The sequence below is a fragment of the Dysidea avara genome, chromosome 7 (genome assembly GCF_963678975.1).
Source record: "Dysidea avara chromosome 7, odDysAvar1.4, whole genome shotgun sequence".
NCBI classification, from domain to species: Eukaryota; Metazoa; Porifera; class Demospongiae; order Dictyoceratida; family Dysideidae; genus Dysidea; species Dysidea avara.
This window is the reverse complement of record NC_089278.1, coordinates 25,260,658-25,285,144: the sequence shown is the minus strand read 5'-3', so window position 1 is coordinate 25,285,144 and position 24,487 is coordinate 25,260,658. Positions and strand designations below refer to the sequence as shown.

The 24,487-nt window shown below is 35.4% G+C and overlaps 1 protein-coding gene across 1 annotated transcript in view; it reads left to right on the top strand.

The window, feature by feature from the left end:
• LOC136261116 (adhesion G-protein coupled receptor V1-like) overlaps nucleotides 1–24,487 on the top strand; it is a 107,250-nt gene that overhangs the window by 54,782 nt on the left and 27,981 nt on the right. The window contains exons 41-78 of the mRNA XM_066055085.1: nucleotides 165–443; nucleotides 500–781; nucleotides 2,650–2,755; nucleotides 3,058–3,352; nucleotides 3,412–3,496; nucleotides 5,343–5,477; nucleotides 5,526–5,732; nucleotides 5,792–5,929; nucleotides 5,985–6,191; nucleotides 6,246–6,383; nucleotides 6,435–6,635; nucleotides 7,006–7,176; nucleotides 7,220–7,414; nucleotides 7,466–7,603; nucleotides 7,656–7,862; nucleotides 7,923–8,060; nucleotides 8,114–8,143; nucleotides 8,201–8,392; nucleotides 8,451–8,585; nucleotides 8,639–8,839; nucleotides 9,076–9,228; nucleotides 9,272–9,481; nucleotides 9,534–9,677; nucleotides 9,727–9,927; nucleotides 9,981–10,118; nucleotides 10,206–10,409; nucleotides 10,707–11,081; nucleotides 11,131–11,289; nucleotides 11,340–11,540; nucleotides 11,595–11,732; nucleotides 12,068–12,265; nucleotides 12,945–13,220; nucleotides 17,873–18,132; nucleotides 18,336–18,573; nucleotides 18,648–18,748; nucleotides 18,803–18,913; nucleotides 18,966–19,050; nucleotides 21,901–22,002. Coding sequence (XP_065911157.1) covers nucleotides 165–443; nucleotides 500–781; nucleotides 2,650–2,755; nucleotides 3,058–3,352; nucleotides 3,412–3,496; nucleotides 5,343–5,477; nucleotides 5,526–5,732; nucleotides 5,792–5,929; nucleotides 5,985–6,191; nucleotides 6,246–6,383; nucleotides 6,435–6,635; nucleotides 7,006–7,176; nucleotides 7,220–7,414; nucleotides 7,466–7,603; nucleotides 7,656–7,862; nucleotides 7,923–8,060; nucleotides 8,114–8,143; nucleotides 8,201–8,392; nucleotides 8,451–8,585; nucleotides 8,639–8,839; nucleotides 9,076–9,228; nucleotides 9,272–9,481; nucleotides 9,534–9,677; nucleotides 9,727–9,927; nucleotides 9,981–10,118; nucleotides 10,206–10,409; nucleotides 10,707–11,081; nucleotides 11,131–11,289; nucleotides 11,340–11,540; nucleotides 11,595–11,732; nucleotides 12,068–12,265; nucleotides 12,945–13,220; nucleotides 17,873–18,132; nucleotides 18,336–18,573; nucleotides 18,648–18,748; nucleotides 18,803–18,913; nucleotides 18,966–19,050; nucleotides 21,901–22,002 — 6,774 coding nt within the window. The remainder of the gene's footprint in view (nucleotides 1–164; nucleotides 444–499; nucleotides 782–2,649; nucleotides 2,756–3,057; nucleotides 3,353–3,411; nucleotides 3,497–5,342; nucleotides 5,478–5,525; nucleotides 5,733–5,791; nucleotides 5,930–5,984; nucleotides 6,192–6,245; nucleotides 6,384–6,434; nucleotides 6,636–7,005; nucleotides 7,177–7,219; nucleotides 7,415–7,465; nucleotides 7,604–7,655; nucleotides 7,863–7,922; nucleotides 8,061–8,113; nucleotides 8,144–8,200; nucleotides 8,393–8,450; nucleotides 8,586–8,638; nucleotides 8,840–9,075; nucleotides 9,229–9,271; nucleotides 9,482–9,533; nucleotides 9,678–9,726; nucleotides 9,928–9,980; nucleotides 10,119–10,205; nucleotides 10,410–10,706; nucleotides 11,082–11,130; nucleotides 11,290–11,339; nucleotides 11,541–11,594; nucleotides 11,733–12,067; nucleotides 12,266–12,944; nucleotides 13,221–17,872; nucleotides 18,133–18,335; nucleotides 18,574–18,647; nucleotides 18,749–18,802; nucleotides 18,914–18,965; nucleotides 19,051–21,900; nucleotides 22,003–24,487) is intronic.

Here is a 24,487-nt window from a genome sequence, read left to right as displayed (position 1 = left end):
ACTGTGGATGTAGATGACCTCCTTTGTTTCATTGCTTTTTATTTCTATGATCTATATTCAAATGTAAAATTTCTTCTAATATTTCCTTTCACTGTAAATTAGAAGAGCCTTCTTTATAGTGGACACAAGTAGTTTCAACCTAAACATTTTCCTGTTTCTTTTAGTTGTGCCGAGTACCCCAGTCAATCTAGCAGCTACTGTAGGTGGGTCAAGAACAATAACTGCATCATGGCAAGAAGGTGTGCCACTTAATCCTGTGAACACAGCCATTCTAAGTTTTGAAGTTTATTTAAATGATTCACTGATCACCAGCATATTGGATACCACAGTTGTTCTGGACTTTCTAACTCCATTTACTGACTACAGACTAACTGTTGCTGCTAGAAACAGAATAGGAACCAGTAATATGTCCAATCCTGTTGTGTTCATGACAGATGAAGAAGGTATGTATACTATTATATATGCATTTTACATAGTTTATTTCGCTTCAATATGATAGCACCTGGTGCTCCTCCACAAAATTTAATTGCTCACTCTCCATCTACTGGTAATGTCACTGCTATTTGGAGCCCTCCACCACTAGCATTCCAATATGGAATCATAACTGGTTATGAAATATCATTTGGAGTTGCTGAAAGCAACATCACTCAAAGTAAATTCACTTCAGAATTAAGTATTACAAGGACTGGATTGCTGTTCAACACTACCTACACTATAACTGTTGCAGCAGTTAATAGAGCTGGAACCTCTGACAATACTACCACTTTGAACTTCAATTTGCGTGAGTTGTTCTGCCATATGTGATTGCGCGTACTCACGCGTGTGTGTGTGTGTGTGTGTGTGTGTGTGTGTGTGTGTGTGTGTGTGTGTGTGTGTGTGTGTGTGTGTGTGTGTGTGTGTGTGTGTGTGATGTCTGTTCTGTGCACTAAATATGTGTACACATGCCAATGTAAATGTGTACTTGTGTATGTAATTGAGTAGAGCAGCTTTAATAATTGTTGATGCATACAAACTGTATCAATCATCCATCTTGCAGTTACTCAACCACTCACAAAACCAGTGGCGTAGCCAGACTTTTTGCCATGTCTGGGCAGTGGGCGGACAAGCCATTCAGCCATGCAACACACTTACACATGCATGAACATCAATATAGCATTTTAAAAGTTTGTTATCACATAGATACTAGAATACATAATCGATTGGAAATGCAATACATTTTATGGTTACGGACTTGATACGGTCATGTGATTTATGGCAACATTACCAAGTATATAAACTGCAGTTGTTCTTAACACTGAGACTACTATTACAGGTTTTATAAAGCGTTAAATCATTATTAAAGGATTCATCTATTTATTGGTTTGTGACTGAAGGTTAGTAATTGTGTACAACTGAAGGTGTGAAGGAAGGAACGCGAAATTTGTGTTTAAAAACTACTGTGGGGGTTTTAGTGCATAGGGCGTATTACATACGAAGTTTTAGAAGTGCTGAACAGCTTCGCCACATAGTAATGAGTGCAAAATAAGTATTTTTAGCACTGTACAGCAGTTACTTTCCGTAAGTGAAGCTAAAGAATGGCTACATGACGGTAGTGGCTATGGGGGTTTTCCTGGCTTTGTGAAAACTAAAGAAAAGTTCATACCTTCGAGAGTGCTAAAAAAGTATGAACGAATTGAACAAGACACCTATTTTCGAGAAAACTCTGGGCAAATTCGACAAAAATGTGTTGTGCTTATTGAAAATGCTGCTGTGCCCCGTAAATGTCATCACGTGACCGTATCGAGCCCGTAACCGTAAAATGTATTGCGTTTCCAATCCATTATGTATTCTAGTATCTATGGTTATCATCACTACACTAATACTACTACTGTATGCAAGAAGTCTAATATATAACCTTCATCAAAGCAAATGCTAGCAAGCTGCAGCTGTTGGCTTTCTTATCCCATACATACATTTGCACGTGTCTTAATTCCAGACTAGGAAAAACTTGAATTAAAGCGTGAGGAGTTTTGAGTGCTCTATCACATGATCATTATGCCCTGCCAATAGAGTTGTAGACTAGAAAGTAGAAACCAAAAATGAGAAAAGAATTGCTGACTGAACAAGTGCTCCATACCATTTGCACTGTGCAGTATCCACATGGCTAGACAGGTGCTAATATCTCAAATACTTCTATGCTGCCTTGCCTCTATTCTCTAAGACCACACTGATAAGCTACATAAATGTAAACTGTCCATCCCGCTACTGGAACTGATCCTTCTGTCACTACTGGAACCGATCCTTACTTCACTCCTTGTCTTCATACTCACATGATCTCACTTCAATTTATTGCCTTCTTTATTTGTGCACAATCTAGCTACTTGTATAGGAAAAACCCTTTGAATAACCCCTCTCTGTCTAACCGCAAAGAAAAGCATTGGAAAAATGACAGAGAGAGTGTTGTGTAGGTTGTGCTACGTATTCCTATGCACCCTTTATCAGTGAATCCAGCCATATGGAGAATATATATACTATAATGTATGATTCAGCCTATATATGTGGGACAAATAGTCTGATGCCTGGTGAATGCCCTGGTTTTCCTGGGTGTAGCTATGCCACTGCACAAAACTAAATGTTTATAATTATATTGTTGTATCACTCTATATATAGCTCCTAGTCTATCAGATATTGTGATCCCAAATGATACAGTACCTATTGAACGAATTGAACCTACTTCAATTATTGTGGATCTTCCTACTACTAATCAACTATTCAGGTAATTACATATGATATAGTGAGTTGCTTGATGCACTCAAGCTAAATATATATGTGCAAAATATACAGCCATTTTAAATAACAGTAAGGTGGATCATATTGACTATCAGGCTACAGTATTACAGTATGTCGTGTAGCTTCATTTGATTCATTTGATTTAATCAGCTATTGTTCGATCATAAAATTTTAAAGAAATTTTTTTGCTTTTGGCAACATGCACCTGTTGTAGTAGCAAGAGTTGTCACTGTGATGCCACAATTCTTATAAAAGTATATGCAAATATTCTCAGCTTATTCTTTATAGCCATGCATGGGTGCTAGCAGTGAGACTGAGTTCAGCTAGCAGTTTTGTTTTATTCTCAAACACCAATGAAGATTACCCCACCAGGGAGTCATTTAAAACATACTTCACTGCTGGTGATGATGAGCCTTACATTGTGGCTGAAACTTCAGCTGAAAATTATCCAATGACATTTGTACTTGGTGACCATTCACTGACTACTAACATATCTGATTTTCCTGACCTGGACTTTAATGGCCCTCTGACAGAGGGTAGAGGTTATAGTGTTTTTGTAAGATTCTTTTCTTTCAGTGGTCCAGTAAGTGGTAATGATATGTGTACAATTTGATGTAATTTATGCATGAAATAATTGTGCAGGCTCTCCGTACTAGAAGAACAACATTTCCTGATAGACAGTATAGTGTTTTCACATCCACGGAGTTCTCTGAACCAATAGCCACTGGTAAAAATAACTTTACATCATTAATAATTGACTGTATGTAATGCAGTGACACAATTAGGGGACACTCATAGTGCGGAAACCGAACAAAATATTTTTATTGAGAACTATAGTCGGGGCTAAGTGTAAGGGGGATTATTCAATAAAGATTTAAATGAGTATCAATACTACTCTGTTTTAATATTTTTATGCTTTATTTTACAGGTTATACATCTACATTCAATTCAGTTCTAATTATGAGTACTACATAAGTACTATGTACATAATTTTTACCAATTTACAATCTTTTAGAGTTACGTATTTCTTGGTTTTAGTTGTTTATCATGCAGTATGGTGGTACTGTATAGTAGGGATGAGCAAGGTTTGATGTGAACCACAATAAAATATCACCAAAATCTATTGCAATTATTCTCACAATGATGTAAAAGTATTTGTAAGCCCAAAAGTGTACTATAATGCTTTTGTCAAGTTTCAAGAGAATTCTTTTGAATTTCCACTGCCCGAATGGTGCATTCAATGAAGCATGTCAAGCAGGGGTGGCAAAGAAGGGGGGAAGGGGGCTGTAGCCCCTGTGAAAAAAAGTATTGGGGGGGGGGGGGGGGGCTTAGTCCTCCTAAAATTATCTGTAGCTGTGATGGAGAGCCTAACTCAATAGCATCAATAATTCTAATGGAGCAGACACAGTATTCTTAGAGGAGCAGTGTAGCAAGCTATGTATGTATAGTGGTCCCTCGATTATCCGAACTCGTTGGGCCCTGGGTGTGTTCAAATAATCAAAAAGTTTGGATAATCAAAGCCCATTCATTTATATACAGAACCTTGCTCAATTACTCTAATAGAACGTATAAAATACTCTAATAGAGCAGTCATTGCTACAGTTCGGTTAACCGAAAGTTTGGTTAATCAATGGCCTGACGTTACCAACCTAGACCCCAGCACCCGTAAATAAAGTGTCTCCTCCGCTCTTGATTTCAAGAAAGTTGCAACCGTACTTCTCACTTAAGAAAAGCCTGTGGTGTATTAAAAGAATGAAAGTGCATACGCTATAATTACTTTTTATCCTTCTTTACCATAGCCATCAGAGGTTGTTTGCCAATAGTAGGGTTTCAGTCTATGGGCATACACATCACATGTTGTTGAACCAACATATTAGAAGGAATTTAGAACACATTATGTCTTCAAAGTTTACAATGTAGAGAGCTGTTTCCCATTGCTAACATGTCAGTGAATATAGTTTAGCAATTTTACTGTATGTGCTGATATAACTTATTCGCTAACTGGCAAATTTTCTCCAACTGCCATTTCTAGATGCATTTTTGCTGTGACCAACAGCATTTATTTGTTCCATGATTGTGGTACATGCATATACACGGGTGTTATATAGTGGATATAATTTCTTACAAACAAGCAAAAGAAAATAATAGAAATTGACAATGTGTTACCCCAATAAAAAAGCTGGATTGGAGTAGTAAATAATGTCCATTACTGTAAATAAACAGTAATGAACATTCCTTTTTACTCCAGTCTCCGATCCATCTTGTTTTACAGCAATAGGTCCATCTTGCTTCAATACTTTATATTGGGGTATGAGTGAGCTAAATTAATAGAGTAATAATACATTGTCTCTACTCTAGTTTAAAGTTTCTTTATGTATTAATTATCCTTTGAAAGTGTAGTACCATAACCCCTTCCATTGTTCCATCAGCCAGCAAAGATTTTAGGATAGCACCATCTATTTGCAACTACTATTGCACTATTTAAAGTTTATCTGGAATCACATTTGTACTGTATAATAATATAGCAACTAAACTATTTGTTCAGAACATATATAGTTTGTGATGTTTTACAGCTAATGTTATCAGCTTTGGTGAGCCAGTTTATATTGTTTATGAAAATGGTGAACTGGCAGTCGACCTGGTACTTAGTAGTTCACTATCAGTAAATGTTACTGTTCAGATTATTAGTGATGATGTCACTGCTACTGGTAAGGAATAAGTATTAACATGATAACTAGTGAATCAGCCTAATGCAGGGAGAAATGTTGATTATTATTCTGGATCCTACAATGTCACTATGCTTGCTGGAAATACTACAGGATTTCTAAACATAATGCTGAATGATGATAACTTACTCGAAGGAACTGAAAAATTCAACCTGACTATTGATCTATCCTCGTTTCCAGTTGGCATCTTCCCAGGCAACCATACTGAAGCCTTAGTGGTTATTATGGACAATGATGGTAATCCATAATGTAGTCTTTATTCAGCACTTTTAATGTATTAATTTTTGACATAACAGAAACTACCATTAATTTTAATCAGTCAAGTTACACTGTAGTTGAAGATACTGGACTGTTACAACCAGTACTAACTCTCAGTAATCCCTCAGCAAGTGATATTGTTGTGCAGGTTGAAAGTTCTGATATCAATGCTACAGGTTGGTGCACACATGACATATTTACAACATCATTTCATATCTTGTATTTCCATAGAAAACATGGATTATATTTCTGGTCCATATACCAACATCATAATTCCTTCTGAAATGTTGATTATTACTTTCAGTGTTTCAATTATGTTTGATGATCTATTGGAAGGGAGTGAAGCATTCTATCTTAGAATTAATTCATCATTATTACATGATAATGTTACCATTGGTAGCCTTAACACAACCTCTGTTACAATACTAGATGATGATCGTAAGTATTTCACTATTATCAACAGTTTTAGTATGAAATATACAAATACCATAGCTATTACCATCACATTCAGTCAGTTATCATACACTACTGACGAGGATAGTGGAGCAGTACAGGTTGAACTAGTATTTAGTAACCCATCAACGACTGATATAACAGTACAAGTTAACACCATTGACATCACTACAAATGGTATACAATAGGTCATACAGATAAAGTACTAATAGTATTGTATTATTGCAGGTGATGATGATTATGTTACTGGACCATACAATGTTACATTATTTGCTGGAATGATCAGGAGAAAGTTTAACATCTCTTTAGTAAATAACAATATTTTAGAACTTAGTGAAATCGTCAACATAACTGCTGATTCAAATCTACTCCCTGATAAAGTATTATTTAGCAACCAACCATCACAAGTTTTTATAAATGATGTTGATGGTGAGCATTAGAGCACTTACTATTAGTGGAACCACAGTTACTGTATTTAGGCTTGTTATGTAACCAAACACAAATTGTTTGTTCTGCTAGAATAGTGGAATACTCAATGACCATATTCCACAAAATTTAAACTTGAATTCTTTTATTCTTATGAAGTCTACCAGTTGGGCACTGGAGGGTTTGCACAGAAGGCAGAGCCTGTACGAGGTGCTTCACCACTAGCCCAGGGAACCTAGCACACAATGTTGTGACACAAGCAGCAGGCTTGTAGATAACTGTGGTTCTGCTGTACACAAGAACTAGTGATCTACATTTTGTGCTTTGGTATAAGTGTTTACAAGCTGTAATGTGATTTTCTATCACAATGTAGTGGCTGTGATAACTTTTAATCAGCTGGTATACAATACAACTGAAGATAATGGACTGACACAACAACCATTATTGATACAACCACAGCTGTTACTTAGCATACCATCATCATTTGATTTTACCATACAGGTTAATACAGAGAGTTTCAATGCAACTGTTGGAGGGCGTGCTGGTGAGTCCCATCTGCAAGACTATTCACTATACATATTTTGCAGGTAGAGACTACAACCCTGGTCCATATGATGTCACTTTTCAAGCAAACGTAACTGATGTTACATTTGATGTTGCAGTGGAGCCTGATGATTTATTGGAAGGAGATGAAGTGTTCTTACTTAGAATTGCTTCATCATCATTGCCAGATGCTGTTACTGCTGGTGATGTGGCTATCGTGGTGATAATAGATAATGATCGTAAGATATGCGTTTTATTGTGTATAGTGTTTAAATAGTTTGTTTCTGTAGCCATCGGTATCAACTTCAGTCAGTCATTGTATACCAGTAATGAGAATACCATGACAGTACAGCCCATACTACTTCTAACTAACCCATCATCAACTGATGTTACAGTACAGGTTATGAGTATCAATATTACTGCATTTGGTAAGCATACATATGCAGTCAATAACCAATGAGTTGTATATAATCTGTTTAGGAAGAGGAATTGATTATGATTCTGGTCCTTTCAACTTAATAATTCCTGCTAGAAGTACTAGTTTTCCATTCAACATTGAAATCATTGATGATAACATTCTTGAAGATTTTGAAGCCTTTAATCTAACAGTCAACTCATTGTCTTTACCAGCTAGTGTAAGTGTCACAAATCCTGATCAGACTACAGTGGTAATTATTGATAATGATGGTAAGTTTGCACACTCAGTAGATAGCAAAACAGTTGGCATTTATTTTACTGTCACTGTAGCCATTGCAGTAACCTTTACTCAATCATTGTATCCTTTTGCGGAAAGTAATGGATTGGGTAGACCAGAGCTAGTGTTTACTAATCCATCTTACACTGACATAACACTAACTATCATTAGTAACGACAACAGTACCAATGGTACGTTGGTTATTATCTAAATATAACTTTTAGTACCGTATTTCTTTCCATAGGGGGTGCCGACTTTGTGTCTGATAGCATTGGTAAACAATGTGCATTTGTTATAATTATAATAAATATTATAGTGAAAAACATTGCAGATTACATATCTGGACCATACAATGTTACATTTCCTGCTGGGGTAACTAGGGTATCATTTAATATTGTATTAAATGATGATGGCATAACAGAAGGAAGAGAGGCATTTAATCTTACAATATCTGAAATGTTACACCCCAATGTAACCTTTGGTAGTATTCACCAGGCTGTGGTATCAATAGTAGATGATGCTAGTAAGTTATTACTTTACAACAAGAATACATGCAACGAACTTGTTAAATGTTTACAAAGGTGTGTTAATTTTCAATCAATCAACATATGGGGTAGATGAGAGTGAACCTCAACTACAAGTAGCATTGGTAGTTAATGTACCATTGTCCAGTGATATTGATCTTCAAATTGAAGCTATTGGCATTACTGCTACAGGTAACCTGATATCTTGAGCTCCTAAACTGTATTAATCTAATACAATGACACAGGTGATGATTATCAAATGGGGATATACAGTGAAACATTAGTGGCTAATACAATGAGTACATTGGTTAGTGTTAATATTAAAGAGGACACTATACTTGAGCCACAAGAAACTTTTATGCTAACCATCTTATCCACATCATTCCCAGTCACTTTGATTACTGGCAGTCCTGATGAAGCTATAGTAACTATTATAGACAATGATCGTAAGTCATAGTTATTGTATAGTCTACTGGATTAGCCATTAGCTATGTAACATGAGTGGATCTAAATGTAGTACTATAGTGGGTATAAAAATGTATATTTTCTGTAACATACAAAATATACACTAGAGTAATAGCACCCTGCAACACCTGCTAGTACATTTATATTGTGCATAACTATATCACACATTCTGAATAACAAGTTATTCATCATGTCTTATCTTTTATTCACTATATAGGGCCATTAACTATAGGGTTTGCTCAATCAACTTTCAGAAGTTCAGAGTCATCCGCAAATATTATAGTTATTTTAGTCTTGGGTAATGGTACCTCCTCTAGTGATATTACTATAACAGTGATGCCATCTGAGCAGTCTCCATTGTCTGCTGAAGGTAAGAAATGTTTAGCTGCAATGTGATGATTTTAATTAATCAGGTGATGGAGTGGACTACACATCAACACCATTGTTGGTCACTTTCTCTGTTGGAACTACTAGAATTGAAATTAGTGTACCAATTACTGAAGATGACATAATAGAACCATTGGAAGAATTAGAATTGATTTTTACCATTCCTTTATCAATAAGTGATGTGATTATTGCTGGAACTGAAATGACTGCTACTGGTGTTATTATTGATAGTACTGGTGAGTGGGTTTAGTGATATTTGGTAAGATGATTTCTGGTCATATTACATAGTTGCGAGGATGACATTTAGTCAGTCAGTTTATATGGTTGGTGAGTCTGATGGAGAAGTCCATCTTGAAATAAACCTCAGTAATCAGACATCACAATCAATTGGCTTAACTGTAGAGACATTACCTGATGGTACTAATGCAACTGGTAGGTACTGTGCATGTATAAAATGTATTGTAATGATGTGATATTACAGGTGGTGTTGATTACAGATCAGGACCATATAGTCTAGTATTATCTGGTGGAACACAAAGTGTTTCATTTAACATTTCAGTGTATGATGATAACATATTAGAATACAATGAAACATTTACTATAACAATTACTATTGATGATCCAACACTTAGTGATAGGATATCAACTGATACTACTACAGTAATCATAATAGATAATGATCGTAAGTACTACTAGTTTACTGTTGATCAAGTACTTTAAAATACTAATGTATAGCCATCACTGTCAACTTTAATCAATCAATGATTAGAACACAAGAGGACAATGGAATAGTCCAGTTTGGACTATTCTTCTCTAATCCATCAATTTTTGAGCTGAATATTTCAGTCAATGCAATCAGTGGAACTGCTATAAGTGAGCTGTGCTATTCATGACTATTACATACCTTTTTGCATATATTCAGCAGCTTTTGTAGTGTATTCTGACTGTTTTGTTTTGCAGGTGGTGTTGATTTTGTATCTGGACCATATGTTGTCACATTCCCGATGAGTACAAGATCCACCGTGTATAACATTTCAATAGTTGCTGACAAACTTTTGGAAGTTGATGAAACATTTGAAATAGCAATTGATTCTACTTCACTACCCTTTGATGTATTCAGTGGAACCTCTGATGAAGTCGCATTAGTTATTGTAGATGATGATCGTAAGTTACAATGATTCCAGGCATATTTAAATGCTTTGCCTACATATTATCATTTTAGTACATATTTTTGTGTTATAAAGAACCTTGTGGTAACTGCAACCATTGAGATACTAAGACCACCCACTGTTCTTTTAGCAAAGACCATTAACTATCCTTAAATGTGAACAAATTAATGCTTGGCCTGAATATTATTGTTTGTGTGCTTAAGGTTATGTTGCATTGATGACCTCAAAGTTCTGTATTTAGTACACATTGTGTGGCATTTAGCATTTACAAAATTTTCTTCCACTTTTTTAGCTATTACTGTGACCTTTAGCCAACCAAGTTTCAGTTTTGGTGAACGTGGTGAAATAGCAGAACCTGTGATAATGTTCAGTAATCCATCATCATTTATCATTTCTGTCTATGTTGAAACAAATGACATTTCTGCAACTGGCGTGGATACCGGTAAATGTTCAATGTTTACAGATGATAATGATTACAAAACTGGAGTGTATAATATCACAATCCCAGTACATGTTACTTTACAACATATGAATATTTCAGTTTGTAATGACATTCTACTTGAGATGGATGAGCAGTTTAGTGTTACTATTCTTTCAAATTCACATCCTGATAATGTGACTACTGGTACCCCTAGTCAAGCCATTGTAACCATTCTGGACAATAATCGTGAGAATTTTAAAATAGTTTTTACTGTAACTTATGTCTATAATTTTAGCAATCACTGTATTCTTTGATTCACTAACTTTTTTCTTTGGTCAACCAATGTTTTCCTTCAATGAAAGTGATGGAATAATTCAGTTGAGAGTTAATTTCAGCCACCCATCAACCACTAATGTTACTCTACTAATTAACAGCAAGAACAACACTGCATATAGTGAGTAATACCATTTTTGCAGTGCTGACATTGTTTGATGACATATTTAGGTGATATGGATTATCATTTTGTGCAAAAGAGTATCTCATTTCCTGCATTTACAACTGAAGGAATATTTAATTTCACATTGCAAGATGATAATATTTTTGAATTCTCTGAGAATTTTAGTATTTCTATACGTCTTGAAACTCCTTCAGCACGTGCTAGCATTCCTAATGATATTGCTGTAGTGGTTGTACATGATGATGATCGTAAGTTCTGATGTGCAATATTGATTGTAAATAATAAATACTACATGCTTGTAGCCATCACTTTAAACTTTAGCCAGTCAGCATACCACGTCAATGAGAGCACAGAAACTGTACAACTCACTCTAGACTTTAGCAATCCATCATCTTTTGATATCATGATAAGTGTAAACACTATGGACATTAATGCTACTGGTGAGTGTCTGCTTAATACAGTGGAACATGTCGTGGAGGTCAACTGTTTGAATAAAAAGCAATTCTCTAAAATAAGCCAACTGACAGTTTCCCAGTCAAAAAAATTGCAATAGTAAATCTGTTTGTGTGGTCACCTAAGGTTAAAGAACAATTTAATATGTTGCTGTCAGACCTTCAGTGCTGGTCACTGTAAAGTGCTAATAATAATAATAATAATAATAATAATAATAAACTGGTTAACCCAGAAATGTGTTTTTTTACAACAGTATCCACTGTATATGGGTAAAAATGAATGTACATATAATTTTGTGATAATTTTTTTTTTCAAAATGTAGAAGGGGTTGACTACATTTGCTCACCATCATGTGATGTCACTTTTGCTACTGGAGAAACCACCGAGATGTTTGATATTACTGTAATTGACAATAGTGCATTTGAAGGACTAGAGCACTTCAATGTTAACTTGATGTCACCAGATTATATTATTAAAGGCAACCCCAGTGAAGCAGTCATACTAATAGTAGACATTGATGGTGAGTATATGTTGAAAACTTGAAAATATGCACATGCCCTACCATCACTGACTTCTTAGCTAAAAGTAATGCAACAGTGTATATGGGTAACAGTGGCGGATACAGGGGGGTTGCAATGGTTTCAGCTGCAACCCCCTCTGAAAAAAGTGCACGCACCCCTAATTTATTTATGCTTCTTGTGAGTGATAAAATCATCAACAATTGTGCCTAGCTAGTCTATCACATTAGGAACTGTTCTACTGGCCAAACTTCAATTTGCCTCTGAAATCACTAAAAATGGCATTAAAACGTTTGAAGCATGTTAAGTGCCTCTAAAAATAATTATCATTTTAGTACTGTTTTGTTTCAAAACGTTCTGCGAAGGCCTGGATCAACTATGAAATAATGTTTTGGAGTGATTTTTAATACTCACTATAGAGCTATGTAGCTATAGGCCACTGAGCTATAAGACTGAGTTAATAACCCCAGCTGAACTATAGCTAAGTAGGATCACAGTTATTGAAAACTTCCTGAACCTGAAACTCCCTCTGAAAATTCCAAGATCCGCCACTGGGTAAAAAGACGCTTACAAGTACAAGGATGCTTGTATATACTGGTTGCTAAATATTTAATTTGTATAATATAACAATGTAAATGTGTTTTTGTGTAAGATTAATGACTGTGTTTTCTTTAATATCAGATATTATACTTGAAAGACCATTCACATCACTCATCTTGTTAGAAGGAACAACCATTACTTTGTCATGTAATCCAACATTATTTCAGCAGTTTGTTACACTGTACTGGACACACAATGGAACTAACATCAGTGATACTATGGACGGGATAACCTTTTCACCAGTTGATCGTAATCATAACCTAATAATAGAATCACCAGTAGGAAATCAAAGTGGAATTTATCGCTGTATTGCAGCTCCAGCAGTTAGTTTGTCTTTTGATATAACTGTTGTGGAAAGTGAGAAATATGAAACCTTGTGTTGTGCTTTTATTTATTTATTTATTTTGTTTCTTTGTTGAATGATTTACTGTTGTATTCAAGGAATGTTAAGTTTGATTAGGGATCATATAAAAAAAGTAGTGAAACAAGGGAGGTCGCCTATACCTGAAGATATACTAAAGGGTTCATGGAATAAAATATCCACTAGTATGTCTTCGGGTATACATAGCCTCACTTGTTTTATTACAGTTTATTTCATAATTCCTTAAAATTCCTAACTTTCCCTTGCACTTGTTTATTTAATTTTACTGTAACATATTATGACTGTGAATACTTCATCTTAAAAAAATTGCCAGACTTGATATTATCATGAATGCAAGGAAAATCAGGGGCGGATCCAGGGGGGGGGGGGGAGTTCCAAGGGTTCCATGGAACCCCCCTTTTGAGAGAGCCTTTCTTACTTGAGATACTCTAATAGAACAGTCAAATCGAGATACTCTAATAGAGCAGTCACAGTAGTCTTTTGAGGAGTGGTGTAGCAAGCTATAAATAAGGAAATATAGTTGATGAGGGCATCATGGTGAGGGGCAACTATTGTCAGTAGGTGATGACTTTTTTTTTTTTTGGTCTTCAACCTACAGCTAGACTGAAGTTGCAATTCCAAAGTGGAACCCCCCTTTTTAAAAGTCTGGATCCGCCTCTGAAAATTGTGAAGCTCTGCACAACCTACCAAAACAACCAATATCATTAGACAAAGGTTGAAAAGAGAACCACATCAGTTTGTGCCATATGGAGAACAGTGGTTGTATTATTCACTAATATCTCAAGAATGGCTGGAAATACTCGGTATGTGAACTACCCAACGTGGCAGGAAGTTTCACTGTAAAAATATTGTGCCATTTTTGGAGAAAAGACCATGTTGCAAGTACCATAAATATCTCTTGTTTTACTGCCTTTTAACGCAAAGTGGTAAATTGAAGTTAACATGCCTTGGTGTGAGCGTAGAGTAAATACAGTGCAAACCTATGTACCATACCAAAGTAAATGAAGCCAGCATGCTATATGATAAATCATGGCACCGCGAATTGAAACAATATGCTTGATTCAGGTTAGAATGTAAACCAGTCTTGTAGGATACGTGAAATGTGGTGACATCATAATCATTCATTGTATAATAAGTAAACTAGTTTGACAGGTTCAAGATCATGAGATCCCTCCCAAAACACATGGCGTATTCACAGATAGAAAAATCGTTCGCACAAAACAACCAGCCTTACAATACCTTCATGACATGATGTCTTAGCAGTATTGGTTAAGTAAAATCAAGCCCAAAAGTGTCTTCAAAGCAGCCACAAATACTTCTGATAAGTTAATATACCGTATGTGACTGGATTTTGGAAAATCACCCATATGGGCGCATTTGACACCTAAAGTATTTAATGATCAAATCACAAACTTCATAATGCAAATCTACTTGCTGATGGTTTTAAGCCATTCTCAATACCTTTAATTACAAGAAAATTCTTGAAATATTTTCAAAACTGTGCCCTGCTCTTATTAGCAACCCACCAAACTTGAAAATTCTAATTATTTCACGCGCGCCCATATGTGTGATTTTCCAAAATTCAGTCACATATATGGATTTCTTTTAAAATTTGTATTTAAAAGAATTTTCTGGGTAAGTAGAAATTGAGGAAAATGGGAACAGGACGGGAAAAGAAAGCCAGGATGGGAATAACCAATGGAAAATGCGAATTAAAAATGCCAGCACCATAACCCACATAGCTGATACAGGTTTTACATTCAAAGACAAAAGTGGGTGAATATGCTATAGCTGCTTTATGAGGCTGCAAATTACCAAAAGACTATACAGTTTGCTAAATGCCATGGCTGAGTTGGTAGCTAGCTACATATTATACTGAAGCTGATAAATCTAACCAAATAAACCAACTAACACTTTTTGAATCTTTTAAAATATAAAAACCACACTAATTATCTCTTATAGCCATAGTGAAAAACACTACTAATCTGAATAAAATAAAACCCACAATTAAAACTTTTGTAACTGGAGATGCAATCCACAATCGAAACTTGTTTTTGAAGAACTCTTGAGGAAAAGGAAGCTAGGCTTGCACCAATTATGCCGGCATAATTTCAAGCATGATAGGCTAGCAAAAGCATCAAGTATCGTGCCAGCATAATAGGATGACTTTCAAAAATTTTAATTAAATGCACAGTGCACGCGCCAAAGCATACAGAAAAACACGAACACATTACATTTTAATACTGCATTTCATATCAAGAAATGGTGCAATGTTATCATTTTTATTGTTTCTTAGCTAATTATTCACACTTCGTGGAAATAAGTTTGAGATACTTTAATAGAGCAGTCACTTACTCTAATACAACAGTCAGGAAGGGTTGATATACTCTAATAATTAAACCAACTCTAGAGCATAATTTTGATATTGAAAGCATAATTTTGAGTATAATAGGCTGGATTTTTGAGCACTGCTCAAAAGCATAATAGGCTATTTTCAAAGCATAATTGGCTCAAGCCTAAAGGAAGCTATATTCTCCTGGAACAGAGTTGAACAATAAGTATAGTTACATAGACATTATTTGTGTTGGTGATGCATAGTTCCTGAAATAAGTCTGCTTTTGATACACAGAAGATTTAGAGTTTTATTGGCCAAGCACTAACTTAGAAAGGAAAGGGGGAGGGGGGTTAAGGCCCCCCAGCCCCCCTAAATCCACCTCTGGCACTGGTATATGCTTGTCAAACTGAAGTTGCTCCAAGAGGAATCCACTAGCCATTATGTACAGTATGTTACCATATCAGTTTTTACCATAATTTCGCATAATTTTGCTCTTACTCTCACTCTTACTGTGCTCCTAGGATTAGTAACAGCAATCCTAGGGTTAGAAAATGCCCCTAGGATTAGGAACAGCGCCCTTGGGATTAGGAACAGCATCCTTGGGATTTGGAATGGTGCCCTTAGGATTAGGAAGAAGCGCGAGTAGGATTAGGACAACGTTTTAAAACATTAGGTTAGGGTATGGGTTACATATAATAGTGATTTACATTTGTGACATAAATATGGTAAAAATAAGAAGAGCTGGCAGCTAGCACTCATGGTACAGTGGTTAGGAACACTGCTGTTCAAGCAGGAGATCTGTGGTTTGAGTGCCTGTTGTGAGAAGTTGTTTTTTTTCGTTTTTTGTACCTTTTGGTGTCATATTTTTTTCTAAGTTATAATGGTGACATACTGTACCTAGTGACTTTCGAGGAATTCCCATGACTATTCATGTTGTCTTTAGTCTCCTCATTGGAGCCATGCACCTACTACACATATTGCAGCTACCACAAACCCATCATGTGACTTTCCTGAGGTTGCAGGTACAACTTCCCACATCTATATGTCTATATATAGGCACTTTCAGCTAATTACAATCCCTATTCATGCTATAATGGTTAAATTTTATGGTTTAACTAACTTTCAATGTTAATGACTTAGCTAGTCTATATTATCTAATTTATGACAGCTATAGCCCATCAATTCACAGGCCATCAATATGGATTCCTGGTGGGATAGTTAACAAAACATTCTTGACTGCTCTATTAGAGTATTAATTTTTAATTCTGGTGACTGCGATGGTAATAGTGATAATGAAGCATAAATGCCAAGTAGCTATGAAGAAGCAAAGAGTTGATCATGACAAGCTATAAAGCTAGCTAAATACTTGAAGCTAATCATAAAGATTCGGTATACCAATCTATCAAACTACATATCTATTGGTGATATTAAATGCTAGTGAGCATCAGTAGATCAGTGACTCTGTAAAATAGTAATTTTTAAACAGTAAGTTCATTAAATTTCAATAAAATTAGAACCTTGTCAGTGTCTGGGGGCACAAATTACTATTATACAGAGTTTCTGATCTACTGATGCTCATTAGCATATAATATCACTGATAGTTATGTAGTTAGCTATGATAGATTGGTACACTGAATCTTTATGATTGTGCCCCAGACCCCCACATCTGCATGAGTCCTACTACCACTGGAAACCCCCTTCTAAAAGTCCTAGATCCACCCCTGGTTTCCTGAGTGACTTGATGGTGATGCTTGTCATAATGTTCTTCATTTGTAATGCTGTGTAACAGGCTAAACACAGCTAAAAACAAAACATAGTGCCACTTCAATTTTCAAAATTGATAGTTGGGGCATGTGTTCACATCCAAAATTAATTATATCATACCATTATTTCTTTTGATGTGGTTGATATGCACAAATTCACCAGCTATGATCATGTTACAAAAAAGTAAAAAATAAACAAAATATAAATTTTCAGTTTGATTAGGTTTTATAGAAATACAAGTAGTAAAAGAAGCAGATATATAGTGGACATCTAATTTGTATCTGATACAAATTAAATGTCCGCTATAGTAATCTCAGGCTATAGCCTTGAATGTCACTAGTGTATCTGCAGGTGTAGGCAACCTCCCTTGTTTCACTACATTTTATTTCTGTGATCCCTAATGAACTTATAATACCTTATTTTCCTTGTATAAACTGTACCTGTATATATAGTATCATTAATTTTGTGTCTTGCAGTTCTTGTAATCATACCATCATTATATAATTGTTTGTCTGTTGTAACCTATAGACTGTGAAGAAGACTTTTCTGGAGGAGTACTATGGCCTTCCAGTAGGCGTAGACAATTTGCATCTCGACGGTGCTCTGAACTGCATCCTAGTTTTCGTTCTGGTGTATCCATCAATAGATATTGTGGAGCTGATGGACAATGGTTACCTCCTGATCTAAGAGACTGTACCATGTTCAACAATTCCAATCCACTTGTGGTAGTTTATGTTGTATTCAACAGAACTGTGACTGATCTTGCAACAGTTGAAACTATAGCTGAGGTGTGTATAATTAGCTACCTATTAAAAACATTTAGTGAATTTTGACAGTTAAGTAAATTAATGCCATTCATAATAAGTTCATAAGGCTGAAAAGCTAAGAAATGTAAAACTTTAAGTTTGTGAAATGCTTTGAATTTATATGAAGTTTGTATATATATATATATATATATATATATATATATATTACTGTTGTACTGATTTAGAACATTGTACAAGATCCACCAATTGAAGGACTAGCAGTCATTGATGTTGCAAGTAGTATAAGGTTGTTTAATACAACAGAAGGGGAGTCTATTGCCTTGTCAGTGACATTTACACTTGAGCAAAATATGATTCCTGTCACTCTGATTGAAACAGTTAGAGGAAATACTCTCAACCTCTTACCACCCAGTAGTAACCTTACAAGTGCTGATATTGGTGTTCTAGCCTTCCAACCAAATTGTAAGGATCTATAAATGTTAAAATGACTACATGTTTACCCGTGTTAATTTCCATGCATTATATTATTTGTATAGTGAGTTGCACATGCAATGTTAATGCGGACCTCAACACTGTTCAACCAGTTTGTATTGGACCCAGTACTCCAGCCTGTATCTGTGACACTTCATCATGCAAAGTGAGTAACTACTTGCATTCTTGCATTTAAAAGCTAAGTTAATTAACTGTGCAGTGTAACAGTCCCACTTACGCTGGTGATGGGAACATATGTGCAATGGATACAGACTATGATGGATTTCCTGATGTAAATCTGAACTGTGATCTTGTACCATCATGTGAAGGGGTGTGTAAAAAGCATTTAATTGTTTTCAGTGTTTGATGGCGTATATTCCTAGGATTTGTGCCCAAATATTTTCAGTGCCATTCCTAATAGCATCCGACAGGATGATTCCTTTTGCAATCCAACAGCCAATATTACTGGTATGTGTACATAAATCTCTACACAAAAACAGCCAAACTGTGAAAATAGTGTGGTATATGTATATGTATACAAACGATAATCTGTTCTTGATCTCAGGATCCAGACCTCTGTATTTCTTTAATAAGTTTAGTATACACTGGCACAAGCACAGTGATGAATATCATTTATGAGCTAGTGCAAATTTTTTCAACACAATTGTGATTGGATTTGTCATGAGGAGTCTTCTATGCACATAAAATTAATACTTACTTTCAGCACAGCTGCTTCTTCACTAATAAACCATTTTATTCCTGGCTTCACAATTGTCCAGAGTTAGTAAGTCTACTTTTGGGAAGTACATCACTAGTCAATAAGAGTTATGGTATCAGTCAGGACTAAGCATAGAACGTGAGTTAGTGCATAATGTTCTGATTTTCAATCTTTATAGTTAGTTGTATTTACCTTCATTCTTGGCTGCACCAGAATTCAGTCCTTTTAGTTGTAGTCCTTATGGTTTCTTGGATATGCCCTTATTACATACAACATAGATATAATTTGCATGATATCATATAAGACGACTTTTTGTGTGTGCATCAGGGACAATCATGACAATTGATCAATGATCCATGAACTGCCTTTTATTACTGATGCACCCATGATAGAGACAAAGTTACATTGGGGATGCATTCAATAGCCAGAGTCAGAGTAGGTAATATTGATTCAGTATAGGTGTTATAGCTAGAAGTTGTCTACTGATTAGGCAAGAATTTTTCATCCCTCTTGGGATTGAACATGATAATAATTATGTTGATTGCTATCTCTCTGCTATAATACAATGATGACACTGTGTGAGATTGGTTGTGAAATTTATTGCCATGATTAATTTAAAGATCAGCCTTGTACTTAAAAATCTAATAAAACCTTTATTTAATTTATATTGTTGTTATAGAGAACTGGCTCAATATCGTTTATAGCATTAGCTATAGTATGTTCACGTTGAGCTGAACCCTCAAAAACATTTAATAACTCATGGATGCAATTACACATGATCTTGAAATTTGGCTCATTTGTAGTACTGCTTGACCCGCTAAAAATATTTCAAAATCTTGTTGTTCAAATGTTAGACATAATATTTACGGTCAATCAAAATTTTCACAATACATTTCCTATGGGAAAGCCATATAAGCACAGTGCCCAATACAGCCCTTTCCCAAACTTGTAATGGAGCCAAACCGTACGTGTCTGTTGTTGACACCTTTGCTGTTACCAATAATCATCTGGTTGGCTGAAATGTTAACCGTGTTGAGAAAAAATCCACTTTTAATATTTAGCCGTTTTTTAGGATTCAGCTCAACGTGAACATACTATAGCATGGTACTTAATATCAAGCCATTAGTCTAGTAAGCATATTTATGACTACAGTTAATTCATAGCAATTATAGTAAGTATTTTGCTGAACTAAAAATATTGTTATTAACTCTCTTTTAAATGTATTGTGCTTACTTGCTCACCTCAACAAGAAAAATTTTTCAGACTCCCCCCTAAAATTGTGGGTAGTGATAACTGCACTGTATTTACTTAGATTAAGTTTGTTTTTAAAATGACAGACAAAACTATCAAAAATTCCCTCAGATTTAATTATAGGAAGTTCATAATATGCAGGTCAAAATTTACACACACCACATTTATGATGCACTTAGATTCAGTCTCAGATGGTCTAACCTTTAAAGAATCCTTTGGGTGCATATTCAACTATCAAAAATTCATACATATACATAGTGATGGCTATCCGATGTCCTAAGTTTACCCAGTTTCTTATTGTTTTCAAATAACACATTCAACTCTTGAAATTGCCAATCTTAACCAGTGTAATTTTAAAAATTTCTTAAGCCAGCTTGCTTTCATGAAGTAGCTTGCACAACCAGCAGAAATTTCCTCTCAGGAAGCCTAATTTTTTCAAAATTTCCTTGTTTGGAGAATTTCCTTATAGTAAACTATGAAAATACCCTGATATTCCAGAGCTTATAATAAGAATTCTCTGTTGTCCTGCCACAATGTCCTGACAAACCAAAATTGGCCGGACAATTGCCAAAATTGACTGGACATGAGATGAATGCCCAATATGTCTACTGTAGCATAGCAAATGAACATTATAGTGGTAAGACATCACATGCCTTACTGCAGCCGTTATGTGGTTAAAGTACACCAGAGGGTTGGCAATGGTACATTTATGGTCACTCCCTTGGGTTGTAAGAATGTATACTATCTCCTGGAAACCAAGTGACTGTTATTGTTGATAGCATGCCAGCTCAGCCCTAGGCTCCTTCTTTATGCTTTGATGGGACACTGTGTCCGGACAAATTGCATTATGGTCAGACATCTATGCAATTTGACCGGATTTTGTCCAGTGTCCTGACAGGGGGGTCAAAGGGGGCTCTTGGCCCCCCTCCAAAAATTTTTAGCATAACAAGATCAAGATACTCTAATAGAGCAGTCACTCTAATAAAGCAGTCAAAGTATTAGAGCAGTATGTGGCAAGCTATGTAAGAATTTTTATGTACTTTATCAGCTATAAATGTGTAGTTGGTGAGGTGGGCAGCTATTGTCAATTGGCTGTGACCTTTTTTTTGGTCTCATCTTACCAAACCAGACAATATAGTGCCTCAGTTCATTTTGACCCCCAGATCCGCCCTTGATCTCAGATAAATCTTATAGTTTGCTAGTGTCTTATGGTAGTCATCAAAATTATGACCAATATCTCACACAAGTTGTTTATTCAATAGATTCAAACATTACAGTGCACTACTATAGAATATTATATGTATGTATGTATTATGAGAGAACATGTGTATGCTTTTATTATTACATAGGATGTCCTATGGAGCAAGACCAAACTTGGAATATCTTGTGGCCAGCTACCACTGTTGGTAATACTGCAACACAAAAGTGTCCAGGTGGTGGTGAAGCAGCAGGTGCAATACACAATCAAGACACACAGTAGTATATTATGCAACCAAAATAACTTACCCGGAAAAAAGAAAATACAATTTTTTACATATCCCTCTAAATGAATTGTGCAATACCTTCCACCTTCTTATCAGTACCTTACACACAAATTTGAGCAAAATCACCATAATTATTATGCATTTGCAAAGTAATTATGAGCTCTCAAAGTTTGGCTTAATTTTTTTTCTTTTTGGAGTCTAGAATTATCTTTCTTTTTTACACAGTTTGCAAAACTTACTATAAGACATGTAACTGAAATTTCATGAGCATTAAGGCAATTCACTTAGTAGCTAAGTCTGGTGCAAATCTTACATAAAGATTCTCAGAGTTATGGACAATTATGTATTTCCATAAAAAAGACCCACCTTTGGGATGCATACAGGGTAAACCACAAATAGGAATAACTGATTTGTGTAATATTACCATAGAAATCAGCCTCACAATAATTTTGATGGCATCTTTGCAATATTAGTGAGGTATATATAATCAAGCCCAAAGGTGGCTTCAGTACTCCCAACACCAATACAGTGTATAGTCAAACCTCTCTAATCTGACACCTGCATAATCCAGGATGCTCTCTAATCCAACCAAAATTTCATTTACCATTACAGAGGTGACTTGATAATCCAACAACCTCGCAAAAATTATGGCTCCCATTGAGCGTCGGATTAGAGAGGTTTGACTGCAGCTCCCAAAATTAGCCAAATCATACACTTTTTCATAAAAGCATGGAACTTTCCACATTAATAGTATTCCTTGTGACATGTATTTTTGATATAGTGCCATTGCAGATTTGACCTTTGGTGACCATTGTAACCACTTTTGCACAAAAAGTTGACCATTTCTGTCTTTATCTCCCTCAGGAATTAATTGACATTTTAAAACATAGTATCAAAGTAAAATCTTGTTAAATGAAACAACTTGGTTTTGATTTGAAGTTAATTGATAATTCCATTGTGAAGTTTTGATCGCTTTTAGTAGCTGCAAAATTCTTTGAGTTTACCTATCCTTGGTACTAGTAATAGCATGGGTAGCAGTGAAATTTGGGATAAATACCACAAGTCTTGCATTGAAAATGGGTAAAATTTCACAAGACAAAGCCGAGTGAAATTTTGATTTTCAATGCAACAAGAGTGGTATTTATCCCAAATTTCACTGCTATACCCATGCTATTCCCAGTTAATACCATACTCGCTGCATGTATGCATGCCGTGCATTAGCGTTGTTATGTACGCAATTTGTCACTATATGTACTAAACACGAGTAAACACTAATTGGCACTACATTGTTAACATAAATTAAATTGCAATTACAACTTTTTCACTGCTACCAGTGAAATATGGGATAAATTTCACTGCTACAATTGAGACTTTTGTATGGGCAGTGAAACATGTATGGTATTAGGATATAAATTACCTATGGGGAGGTAAATTATTTCAAAATTTATGGGTAATATATACCGTATATCAATTAAATTTGGCGGTGAACTAAATTTGGCGAATTGGCGATTCGTCAGAAATCCGCCAAATTTAAATTTCGTCAATATTATTTTCAAACTTTGGTTGTTGAAGTAGATTTTCAACTGCTGAAACTGGTAAATTACCACGTTTGCAAATGGGTGTGGCTTACTGACTAGACTAGAACTCGTACTCGATTAGTGGGCGTAGCTCCCCTTAAGCTTACAGACAGCAGCAGACATGAATTTTTGTGCAGCCATTGATAAATGGGCGAGTATGCCTACAGACAACAAATAATCCTGAAAGTGGGTGTGGCCATTGGAGCACAGATATTCGGCGTTTTTGGAAGTAGGACCAGAATATTATTTAAAGCGAGTCAGTACTGCATCGTATACTTACGCCATTCGCCAATTTTTCAGTGAGAGTTTTCGCCAAATTATATTTTCGCCAACTGCAATTTTATAACAAATCGCCAAATATTAGTTTCGCCAATATTTGTTGTCATACGGTAAATGATCATAACTTTGGAATGAAATCACCTATTAACTTCAAATAAAAACCAAGTTGTTTCATATAACATTCAACAATATCTTTATTTTGGTACCATGTTTAACAAATTAATTAGTGCCTCAGGGAGATAAGATCAAATTTCCGGGAAAAAATGGCCATAAAGGTCACCAAAAGTCAAATCTATCTCTAAAAAATTATGTCATAAGGAGTACTACGTATGTGGAAAGTTTCATCCTTTTTGTACATGATTTTGCATTGTGTTGCTATTCTACAGGATACTTCTGTGTAGTGGAATTCTGTTCACTGTTTAATTAGCTTACAAACTAATTCCTTCAGACAAGCATAACTCAATAATGGCTAACACTATAGTCTTGATTATTTCACAATTATATATCCTGACAGTTCCTTTAGCATAAATTGTCACAGTACATACAATGTATGCAATGCATGTCCTATTTCTTTTCATTGACAGTGTAAGGTTTCA